Source organism: Dromiciops gliroides, chromosome 2 (genome assembly GCF_019393635.1).
Source record: "Dromiciops gliroides isolate mDroGli1 chromosome 2, mDroGli1.pri, whole genome shotgun sequence".
NCBI classification, from domain to species: domain Eukaryota; kingdom Metazoa; phylum Chordata; class Mammalia; order Microbiotheria; family Microbiotheriidae; genus Dromiciops; species Dromiciops gliroides.
This window is the reverse complement of record NC_057862.1, coordinates 16,024,801-16,037,414: the sequence shown is the minus strand read 5'-3', so window position 1 is coordinate 16,037,414 and position 12,614 is coordinate 16,024,801. Positions and strand designations below refer to the sequence as shown.

At 37.7% G+C, this 12,614-nt stretch overlaps 1 protein-coding gene across 1 annotated transcript in view; it reads left to right on the top strand.

Annotated features, from left to right (window-relative positions):
- PCDH15 (protocadherin related 15) overlaps positions 1 to 12,614 on the top strand; it is a 2,141,593-nt gene that overhangs the window by 1,929,863 nt on the left and 199,116 nt on the right. Inside the window, exon 25 of the mRNA XM_043982395.1 lies at positions 11,508 to 11,624. Coding sequence (XP_043838330.1) covers positions 11,508 to 11,624 — 117 coding nt within the window. The remainder of the gene's footprint in view (positions 1 to 11,507; positions 11,625 to 12,614) is intronic.

Genomic DNA, 12,614 nt, shown 5'->3' with positions numbered 1-12,614 from the left:
AATTCAGACCAATTCAAAAAGAATTCATTTCTGAGTACTTGTATATACTAGGCATTATGCTAGGCATTGGGCCTACTAATATAAAACAAAAGAACAAAAAGAAAAGTATCAGTGAGCTGAAAGAAATAAAATTAAAGCTAATCATTGACTCCTGCCACAATATTGCATTTAGTGGAAGTTTTCAAAAAGCATCCATGGTAGAGGGTTTAGAGTGCTGGACAGGACTAGGTCCAAATCTAATCTCAGGGATTTGTTAGCTTTTTGACCCATGGCTAGTCACTCAATTTCTCTGGGTCTCAGTTTCATCATCTGTAAAATGAGAGGGATGTACTTGATGACTTCTTAAGGTCCCCTCCAGTTCCAAACCTTTAATCATGTGACCCTCCAATAAACCAAGTGGGCAATACTAGCAGCAAGTGTTGCCTTAGGGCAAGGAGTCTGTGGATGGTTCACTTAATGTGAGAGAGGTGATGTAATATCACCGCTGAGAGTCCTCACTCCATCAAGGCAAATCACAATCCTTGATGATTCTCATCCATGTTCTCCCATTGATATTCCATGGAGAATATGGCCAGTGTGCTGGGGATATATCTCTATGTCTTTTTTTCATCTAATTTATTTATTCATTTACATTTCTTTTTAAAATAATATTTTATTTCCCCCAATTACTTATTAAAACAAATTTTTAACATTTTCTAAAGTTTTAAGTTCTAAAGTCAATCTCTCTCTCTCTCTCTCTCTCTCTCTCTCTCTCTCTCTCTCTCTCTCTCTCTCTTTCCCTTCTTTCCCCCTCCCAGAGACAGTAAGTAATGAGATATAGGTTATACATGAGCAATCATGTAAAATATTTGAATATCATGTCTCCAGAGAAAGAAATACTATTCATTTACATTTCATGAGCAGCAGGGCAGGCTGTGAATCTCACTACTTTGCTGGTTTGTCACCTGCTTTTCCAATGTCCAAGACCATGAATAAAGCAAGGACCTCTTGATCTTTATCCTTAGGAAACACCTAGAAGAAATCTAGAACTAATTTGGCAGATTGTCAGACTTAAGTGGGGTTGCTAAGACTCCAAAAAACTAGACAATAATTCAAAGTAAGTTTGTGATGTCCCCTCTGCTGCCAGGAGCTGTCATTAGCACATAGTACCATAATAGATCCTAACACCCCAGTGCATTAGAAAATGCTTTGACAACTCACTGTGATCCTACATAAGCATTAAGAAGAAGAAGGAGAAGGAGGAGGAGGAGGAGGAGGAAGATGTGTATAGTTCTTTAGGGTTTGCAAAATACTTTTCATATTTGTTCCTAATAGCAACTCTATGAGGTGGATGCTACTGTTATCCCCATTTCACAGCTGAAAGAATTAAGCCTGAGAAATGTTAAATGATTTACTCAAAGCCTCACATCAAATAGATGTCTGAATCAGGATTTGAACTCAGTTCTTCCTTAACTTCAAGTCCATTTGCTATGCTTCTAGCTCTCTCTGGATGATCTGTTTAAGTCCCAACTCAGTCTCCAGCTCTGAGAATCCTCTTCACCATCTCAGTTCAGGTGCTCTCTCCCTGAATATACCTTTTCTGTTTGCCCTCCTTGTGTACTTTCTCTCTATTCTTATGTTAATATATTCTTACTTCTCTGTTTCCATGTTGCATGCAGCTAGTACTTGATAATTCCCTTAAAGGCAGATATATCTTTGCTTGTAAGAGTCATTGTATCCCTGGGGTATTACATTGTGTAGCATCCCCTTTGGAAATAATTCTACAACTCCCACTCCTTTTGGTAGGCAGAGTCTCCATTTACTACTAACTGCTATCTTTAGTCTCTGGGGTTTTATGAGTAATGCTAAAAGGAATTAGGAAAATACTTTCCCTCACAAGCCCCCAGGAACTGAGGAGGTACTGGTGAGCCTGGTGTTGATTGTCAACCATTCTTAACTAGCTCCTAGAAAGTTTATCTACCAAACAGTTATATCAAGGACACTTCTTATATAAATATCCCATCTATTGAAGGCTACATTCTCCCCTTACACACACAGTGTAACTGGGCATGAGTAAACTCAAAATTAGAGTACACTCAGAGCTTCTGGAAACTGGATTCTTTTTTTTTCTCCATTCTTGAAATCCTCATGAACCTGTAGCTCATAAAGTGTAGCTCACTGAGAGTAAACTGACTTGATGCCGAAAGAGAGAATTCCAACCTAACTTATTGCATTGCACATAGCCCAACAGACCATACTTAATTCTCTTCAACTAAATACAAGTTATTCTCTAGGTTACCTGGGTTCATTCAATGACCCCAAAGCACTCATGATCCTTTCAAATTGATGAAGGACTTATTCATCCCGAATTTGATTTGTATTGATTTAGTTGAAATTTCAGAACTGGATAAAAATAAAGACATAAGGCTAGCATCTGTGATTTATTAGTGTAGAGAAGTCCTCCCACCAATGTAGAATAGTAGGATTTGAGAGGTAAAGTGTTAGCCCCTTTTCACCCAAGAAAATTTTAGGTGACACCAGGTAGATAGGTATATAAAATCGGTATACATAACCTTTTACTGTTGCCAAATTTTTCACAATCCACACGTTCAGTTATACAACCCCATATAAGGACACAACCCATAGTTTAAGAACTTTTGATCTAAGGCAAAAGCTAGGTGGCACAGTTAATAGAGTGCTGGGCTTGGAATCAGGAGACTTCTTGCTGAGTTCAAATCTGGCCTGACACTTAATAGCTGTGCAACCCTGGGCAAGTCACTTAACACTGTTTGCCTCAGTTTCCTTGTCTGTAAAATTAGCTGGAGGAGGGAATGGAAAATCACTCCAGTACCTTTGCAAAGAAAACCCCATGAGTTGTCTCGAAGAGTTTGACATGACTGAAAATACTTGTACTTAAAAGCACATAGGGGAAGCAAGCTGGCACAGTGCTGGGTCAAGGGTCAGGAAGACCTGAGTTCAAATCCAGACTCAGACTTTTATTAGTTGTGTGACCCTGAGCAAGGCACATAACCTGATTTGCCTCAATTTCCTCATTTATAAAGTAATCTGGAGAAGGAAAAAGCAAACCACTCTGGTATCTTTGCAAAGAAAACCCAAAAAGGAGTCATGATGAGTCAGGCATGACTGAACAACAACAAAGGCACATAGAGAATAAGGTATGTAGCCAAAGCCTAATAAGAATCTGGACATCCTTCTCCAAGACCACCTACATCCATGTTGCCTTGCAATTAGCTGTGGAACAAAATATAACACAAATGCAGATGTGAGAAAACTAGCACACATCTAGCAGGTATAGCCTTAGGTAGCAGAAAGTCAAATGTGAATCAATAAAACAGTATTGTTTTTAACAGCCAATAGGCTATTTCCTGTTTATATTAAAATAAATATCCCCTTCAGAAGCCCAGGAGAGACCCTTCGACTACGCTCAGTGGGTCAATCCTTTATTAATGCACCATGTCAATTTTGTTCCCCACAATTCTAAAAGGATCTTGAGAAAACAGAGAGGGTCAGGAAGAGGTTGGAACACATGGCTTCCAAAGTGCCTCTCTAGTTCCATTATTCTAAGCTTCTGTGTTTGAAATTTATTTTTCCTAAAGAGAATGAAGAAGGGCAAATCCAAGTGAGAATAACAACTATTTCACCCCAAGAAAGAAGATAGGAGAGAAAAAAAAAAGTTTTTTTTAAGTGCCAGGAGAAAAAGAAAACACAGAAACAATATTTTTGTTGGTAATATTCCAGCTAGAATCTCTCACCATGTGAAATTGTATTTGGCAGGAAGCCTGTATAGACACCTGAGGATTCTTAGGCCTTTGAATGTCTCTGGGTGACTCAATTGAAAAACAAATCCTCTGAATACATATCTTAGAGCAGCTTTTGATGCCTTTCTAAGTTCCCCTTTTTACTCTGATTTCAAATGTTACTTGGAGAAACTCACTCAACAACTCAACAAATATTGATTGAACGCCTCCTTTGTATTCAGTTTCCTACTAGTCTCTGGGGATAAAAATCCAAAAATGAAAAGCATTCCTTGCCCTCAAAGGGAATGCCTTCTAGGGTGTGGGGTGAATAGGACAGGCTTTTTTCACGTGCAGTAAGAGAAGAAAAGTATAGGGAAGAAAAGGAAGGAGAGAGGCATTTGGCCAAGAATGAGCTCGGACATTGACAACAGAACTGGAGAGGAGAACAAAGGAAAGAGCAGAACTCCAATGATGACACTGAGGGTCAATGGTAACTGCAATAGCCACCATTTTGATAGCACCTTAAGGTTTGCAAAGCCTTTGACTGAGCCTCATCTGAGCCTCACAGGACTCAGGTGCTACAGGTGGAAGGAAGATGCTGAAAAGGAAGATATTACATGGGTAATCATCCTTACTTTAAAAATTAAAGAGGAAAATAATGCTTACTGAGCTTAAATTACTTATTCAGCATCACACAGCCAGTAAGAGTCTAACATGGGAGAAGGAAGGTAACTTGACAAAAGATAGCACTTTACAAACTTGGCTTATTTCATCCTCATGGCTTTTTGAGATGAAAACTCACATTATTATCCCCATTTTGAAGTGGAAACTGAGAATTAGAGAGGTTTACTAAGTCTACCCATGGATACTCAGTAGGTGAAAGGATTAGGCTGTAGGTCTTTTTCAATTCCACCCACATTGATGTAAATGTGTGTGAACACGTGTGAATAACATGTATGTATATGTACATATACCTTTATTCAATTATAGACTTTTTTATGTTTTCTCAATCATGTGTAGCGTGATGCAGTCAAGGTTGTGTTGATAAATGTTTAACAACAAGCTCTCAGGAGTGGGGAGAAGGAAATGTACACACAACATGGTTTTAAGTTTAAATTGAATTAATATTTTATCCACTTTCTAAAGTCTAGGCAATCAGCAAAACAATAAATCAAGCCCTTATTTTCAGTCTTTCATGAGTTCTGAAGAAGAGATGATCCACTGAAAATTTAACAATCAGTTCTGAAGAGCTAGTTCTAGCTGACTTCAGCACATTCCTAAGGGCAGTGGAAAGGACACTGGTTTTGAAGTCAGAATTCAAATCTCAGCTCTGCTGCTTACTATCTATTTGATGCTGAGGGAATCACTTAAACTTCTTGTCTTAGTTTTCTTATCTGTGAAAAATGTGAATTGATCTAGAAAGCCTGTAAAGTCCTTTCCATCTCTCGATCTATGATTCCTATTTTTTCCTTTCTTTTCCTACTTGGTAAGAACAGGCTTCATATTCAAACATATTTTGGATTATTTTAACATTCATTTTTTTAAAAGCTTTTAGTTCCAAATTTTATCCCTCCCTTCCTTCTCTCCCCCCTCCCTGAGACAGTAAACATATAGGTTATAAATGTGCAATCATTGAAAATATTCCCATAGTAGTCATTTTGTGCCAAAAGAAAGGAAAGGAAGAAAGACATTGGTCCCTCCCAACCCATTTTTCATTGTTTTTATTATGAGTCCTTTGGGAACACCTTGCATCATTGTATTCTTGAGAATAGCCAAGTTCTTTGTTGTAAAATATTGCTGTTATTTTGTATACTGTTTTCCTGGTTCTGCTCATTTCACTTTGTATCATCAGTTCATGTAAGTCTTTCTAGGCTAATCTGAAATCATCCTTCTTGTCATTTCTTATAGTGCAATACTCCATTTCAATCATATACCACAATTTCTTTTACCATTCCCCAGCTGATGGGTATCCTTTGAATCTTCAGTTCTTAGCCACCACTAAACAACAACAATGACAACAAAACTCTGCTATTTATATTTTTGGTTTTTTGGGATACAGACCTAGCAGTGATCTTCCTGGATGAAAGAGTATTTGAAGTTTTATAGCTCTTTGTGCATAGTTGCAAGTTGCTCTGCAGAATGGTTGGATCAGTTCACAAATCCAGTAGTGGTTCATTAGTGTCCCAGTTTCCCTACATAGGGGTTGGGGAGGTTTTTGTATAGTTTTATTTTAGCATTGTTACAATCACTAAGTCAGACAATGGGATACAAGGGACAAAATGAGTCTTTGTCCTCAAGTAGTTTAAATTCTAACTGGGAAAACAACATATACATAAGTAGGTACATAAAAAAGATGGTTTCTGGAGTAAGTAAAACTAACAACAACCCACATTTATATAGTGATTTTAAAGTATGCAAAGTATGCCTTTCGCAACTTAATTTTGATCCTCATAACAACCCTATGAGGTGGATGACATTATACTACCTATGTACAGATTACAAAACTAAGGGTTAGAAAAAAGGGCTAAGTTGATGAACCAGTCACACAGCTGAAGAGTTGTCTCCGTTATAGGGGAGACTTCTATTGGGGGAGATGTTCATTAAGAAATGAAGAAGTATAAAAAGTCACCAACAATTTAGTTTTTTTTTGAAGTTCAGGGAAGAATATAGTAGGTTTCAAAACGTTTAAATCTTCTACTCTTTGGATGCCTCTTGCATCCAGAATAGGTTATCTCCCAATAATTGTCTAGCACTGACTTTTTGCTGCATTTCTGAATAATTTTCACATGAAGCTTCAACTTGATTAATTTTGCCACATTGAAAAATGTTGCTTTTCCCTTCACCTAATGGCTGAGAAGGCTTTGGATCAGCTGTCAGGTTTGGATTTGACTTTCCAGAATGAGTGACTGACAGTGTTTATCTTAGAGATTAGTTTTGGAAATTAAATTAAGCCCATGTCTGCTTGTTTATTTTTTTTTCTCATGATCATTAACAAGGGCAAGGGTGAACAGGACTTTCCTTCAGGCTTCTGTGGGCTGGACTAATTACTTGAAATAACACATCTTTAACCTTCCTCCCACACTACAGTTTCCATGAGTCGACTAATGTCTGTATCCCTGGTGTTTCTGTGGCTTTCTTCCCCACCTCTCTCAACGGAGGCTACATTTCATCCTGTTTGTTCCTGTCACAAAATTCCCAATGTAACAGAACATTTACACAATCTCAAATCATATAATCAGAGTTCTCTCCCTGGAATTTTAATTCCAATTTTTTCATGCTTTGTGATATTGGGCAAGTCACTCACCTTCCCTGAATCTCAGGAACTTGGAAAATATAAAGTTGGGCCAGCTCTAAAATGCTATGATTATTTTTTTGAAACTAAATAGTTCAAAACCAGCCAAGTACATCTCTTTTTAAAAGAAACTACCACAGCTTTTCTACAAGAAACCTCAGTATACATCCATAAGTAGTCCTGATAAACTGTGCATGATCACTTTTATCAAGCATGTGGAAGTAGGCTTGGATGGGCCCATAGTATGATCTCATCATATGGAGAAGACATGATGGTGATTTTGTCAATTGCTCTTTTTTCTGATTGAATAAGACCACCCTCTAGTGGAAGAAAAGACAAAAGAGCTGTGGGGAGAGCAGCTTCTCCATTACTCACTGCATTCAAGAAAAGTTTTTTACGGAGAAATGTTTTCTTGGAGGCTTCCTTCAGATATCCTGGGCTGCATTGAGAACCAGCCATAGTTTCCACCAGACACCATTGCTATCTAGTCACATTCACTTGTCTGAAATGATATATTCCAGAAGACAGATGAACAATTGGCTGGACATCTTAGGGCCAATCATGGATCACAACCCCATAAGGGGTGTCTGCTCAGTGTGTCATAAAAGAAAGATATGGCTACAATAACAGTTTTGAATTACTAACTCATCTTGGCAAGTACAGAAAATAAAGAGGCAAAAGCCCATCCTTTAATGAGTTCCCACTATTTATGGCTTCAGCTTGGTGAATAATTAATCAATGTTGTGGAATTATTTTTTTTAAGTCTATTGTGTAGTGAATTGAAAATTGAATCCAGAGAAACTCCTCTCCCCCTCAGAAAGGGAAGCAGCTCATCTGACAATGGTTCAATGATGTGGGTTTCCATGATCTCGTCAATATGGGTTTTCTCTCCAGTGATACGGATAACAGTCTATCCATCACTGTCCATCCTGAGACTCTAATCTCTGTCCTTCAGAAAAGCTTGCAACAATCTATCCACTCTACTATCTAAATGGATGACCCTAAGTATTTTTCTTTCTTTTTGTTGAGACAATATTATTTTTTAAAGGAGGAAACCCTGAAATATTCAAATTCCCCTGCAATTAATGTTATGGTGAACTGAATAATCTGATAATCAAATCACTTTCCCCCCTCCACAAGTATTCATTCATATGTACTCTACCAGAGATCTCCCCTCCTCATGGATAATAGATTTCTATATATGAATATAATACTTCAGACACACTGATACTCTCCAACCATTTTACTTGCCCCTTTCCTTTTTAACTAAAGTATACTTATCCAGAATCACATAGAAGTCATGGGTTTCATCTCAACAAAGCTCAGTGCCTTGTGCATATGGTAGGAACTTAATAAATGCTTATTGACTTGATTTGATAAACATGAGGCCAAATTTTGTGGGATTTTCTTTTTGTATTATGTCCCCTCATTCCTCTTCCTGGCTCCTAAATCTGAGTATAGATATTTGATATGGGCTACATAAAGAAAGGGGCAGCTTCAAGGAATAAGCTGTTTATTGGTCTGATTCCAGGTCACACCACACATAGAGCATTGCATTTAATGCTGGGCACTATTGTTTAAGACTGACATTGATGAGGAAGTATAGTGCTTCTTCACATGTTTTTGTGTCCTGAACCCTACTAAATTATCAGCTTGAAACTATGGATCCCTTCTAAGAATAGTGTTTATAAATTCATAAAATGAAATACATATGATTACAAAGGAAATATATTATGTTGGAATATAGTCATCGGCATTCATATTTTTTTTAAGCTCACAGTGGCAAGGTTAGAAGCTGCTGAGAGTAACTACAAAGATGGCAGTCTCAAGGTGGCTGAAGGGTCTTGGGTTCAGGACATAGCAATACTGGTTGAAGGAAGTGAAGTTCTTTAGCCTGGAAAAGAAGGACATGAGAGCTGTGTCCAAATTTTTGAAGGACTGTCGAATGGGAAAGTGATTAGATTTGATAGGAGTTGGAAAGAATATTTAAGTTTGAAGTCAGGAAAAAATGTTTGCCAACCATTAAAACTGTCGTGGAATGGAGTGAAGGTGTCTCCCCCATCACTGGATGTCACTAAGCAAAGGCTCAATGACCAATTTTAAACTATAATCAAAAGACAGGATTCCTTTTTCAGGTGTGGGCTAGAATAGATGTCCACTGTGATCTCTTGCAACAACTATAATTCAGCGGAAGTGGGGAGAGGACTTGCACTAGTAAATCCCTGTTCTCAGGATGACATTACCATTTCCTGCTTCATATAATCCAGAATCTCAGAATTTGAAGGGACTTCAGAGCCTATCAAATCCAACCCTCAATACTAGCAGTCGCCCAAGCTTTATCTGAAGGTCTTAAGTGCCTCTGAGGCAGCTAATTCCATTTATAACTTGCTTTAATGGTTGGGAAGCTTTTAGAGAGTTACCTGGGGCACTGAAAGATTAAGTGATTTCTTCTGGTTCACATTATATAGGGATGAAGCATGACTTACACCCAGATCTTCCTGGCTTTGAGATTATCTCTCTGTCTCCTACATCATACTTCCTCTGGTCAAAATATTTATAACAGGCAAAGGGGAGAGAGTATTTTTACTTGGCCAGAGGGTTATCTTTGGCTCGGGCCTTATCATCCTTATGTGAGTTCCTTCAGTTTTGCTTTTTAAAAGTCTAGTGCGCTGTAAACATAAAAAGGAACTATGTTTAACAGCAGTTCAATAATTGCATTGACCCCTTTGTGGAAAGGAGTTTATAGCCACTTAATTAGTGTTTCTTCACTTTGCATTGTCCATGAAATAGTTTTATCAGAGCAAATACCAAAGACTCTGTAGGATTATGGGTATAACAGCAAGTGAGAAAGGGTTAGTTCAAAGGCCCTGATAATCAATTAAAAATTAGCCTTGGGTCAAAGTGTCCTTGATCTTTGATGGGGTCTCAATGTTTGAGCATAAGAAATTACTAGAATTAAAATCATCTTTGAAATATTTAATAGTCTAAGGATTGTTTTTCATTCCTAACACAAAAGGGTCAGGCAACGGTGGAGAGTCTATGTAGTTGGGTTAGAGTTTAGATATCAGGGGCCTGGGATTCTAGGTCTGATTTTGACACTAACAGTACATACTTCCCTGAGCCTCATTTTCTCATGTACCAATGTGGGGAATAATAAAATCTATTCTAATTGTGTCAAACATATCCGTGATGAAATGAGTTCCCAGAATCATAGCCTAATGCATAAACCTGAATAAGAATACCCTTTATAGCAGAGCTACCCAGTGTTGATATGACTCTCCATTAAGCAGGTCTGAACATCTTCAGTAGTGATCTCCCATGCCTGTAATGTTCCCCCTCCTCAACTCTTCCTCTTAGAATCTGTAACTTTTTTCAATGCTTAGTTCAAAACTACCCTTCTCTAGAAGGCCTTTTTCAATTCCCTTAACTGCCTATAAACCTTCTCCTCAAGGTTACTTTCTATCTAGTATGTATGTATGTATGCATTATGCATGTATATGAATGCATGAATGCATGTGTGCGTGTATTATAAATTCCAGGTATTGTCATATATGTTCCAAATATAATATGTTCCAGATATCTATACCTATATCTATTGTCTATCATCTATCTATCTGTCTTTCTATCTATTTGTCTATCTGGAATATACCTTTTTAAATGTACATGTCATTTCCATGATTAGAATGTAAAGCACCTTAGGGTAGAGATCATTTTCTTTTTCTGTTTGAATTCGAATATTTAGCATAATGTCTGCCATATAGGACATACTTAATCAATGCTTATTAGTTGACTGATTGAATGCTCATGTGTCTTATACATACCTGTATATGCATGTATTCTCTCTTCCATTAGAGTGTATGTTCCTTAAGGGGAGGGGTAACATTCTTTATTTCTGTGGTATCTTCAGAGCTCAGTACTGTGCCTAAAATATAGTTAGTGCATATCCAGTGCCTATCGATTATTTAATTAATCAGTGAATACTTATCTTTCTTTTGTTGATGTCTAACAATGACCTTTTTGATCACTGGATAAAAAATTTCCTATTTCAACAAAACCAATGAGGAGGGTTTTCCCAAGTTGTTGATGTTGCTTTTAATCACCTATCTCCCGGCTTAGCATTTTTTGAAACAGATATTCAAAGTCCTTTAATGACTTAGAACTTTTAAGCCATGTGATTGGAAGCATCTAAGGAAGTTTTTGTCACAAGATTCTCAGGGTTTTCTTTTCCTGGGTGACAGATTGTGTTTAGAAGCTGAATTGCCTTCTGTTGCTATCTCACACATTAAAATTGTATGGGGAATCTGGCCATATCCTCTTGGGTTCCAAACTGATGTGAAAATAATGGAATTGAGTACAAGAAGCTGACAGTGGCAAATGGGTTCTATAATCCAAAAAGAGTGAATAGGTAGAGGCTGAACGAGCCATTGCTACTTCCTTTCTAACCTGGTTTGGACTCAACTACAAATTTTGTTTTACAGGATATGAACGATTATCCTCCGGTGTTTTCCAAACATCTCTACAAAGGGATGGTGGCTCCAGATGCAGTCAAGGGCACGCTAATAACTACTGTTTTTGCTCAAGATGCTGATCCTCCAGTAAGTTGAGTTGACATTCCCAACTATTGAAAGAAAACCTTGAATTCAAACAAGTGTTCCTATATCCATAGGATAACTAAAGTGATGAGTATGGGTTTTGATCTTGTCCACCTGATGCATTTTGTATGATATTGACCTTTGCCATTTATTGTACCATTGGGTCAGATGATTATTTTAAGGACAATTCAATTTGCATATTGTCTACGGATTGGAAAGTTTCAGAATGTACTACTTAAAACATGACACAGAATAGATAGCTGTGAAAGGGAAGAAGAACCCACCTGAATTTGCATTGACTTTAGGCTCTACTTTGTGAATTTCTGAAAGGGATGGTATGCTTGATTGACAGGATCATAGACTTTCAGAATGGGAGGGCACCCAAGGCCAATTAATCCCTGAAAAAGAATTGTTTTTACACTATCCCTGACCACAGTTCATCTAGTCTTTGTTTAAAGAACTCCAATAGGTGGAAAGCTACTCCCTCTTGAGATGCTCTTAGATAGCACTAATTATTATATAGTTGTTTTCTGTTGTTGTTTTCTTACCTCAAGCCTAAATCGTCTTCTTTGAACCTTATACCTACTGCTTCTGAGACTTCCTTGTGGGGCCAGGAGGAAGTCGCATATCTTTCATAAAGTAGTCTTTCAAATACTTGAAAATAACCATCTGGTCCCTACTAAGCTTTCTCTCTTTCAACCTAAACATAATCACTTATTTCAGCCCATCTTCGTTTGGCACAAACTCAGCAATCTAGTCACCCTCCTCTGGGTACATGCAGATCATCAATGCCCTTCATAAACTGTAGCATCCGTAACTAATTACACTTTTAAAGATGTTGTCTTCCTTGGGCATGGTACAGTGAAACCCCCTTCCTAATCCCAGACACTGTTCTTCACTTATTGCTTCCCAAGAATACATTCATTTCCTTGGGCATCATATAATACTGTTGACTCATATTGAGTCAGTGATCCACTGAAACCTCTAGATCTT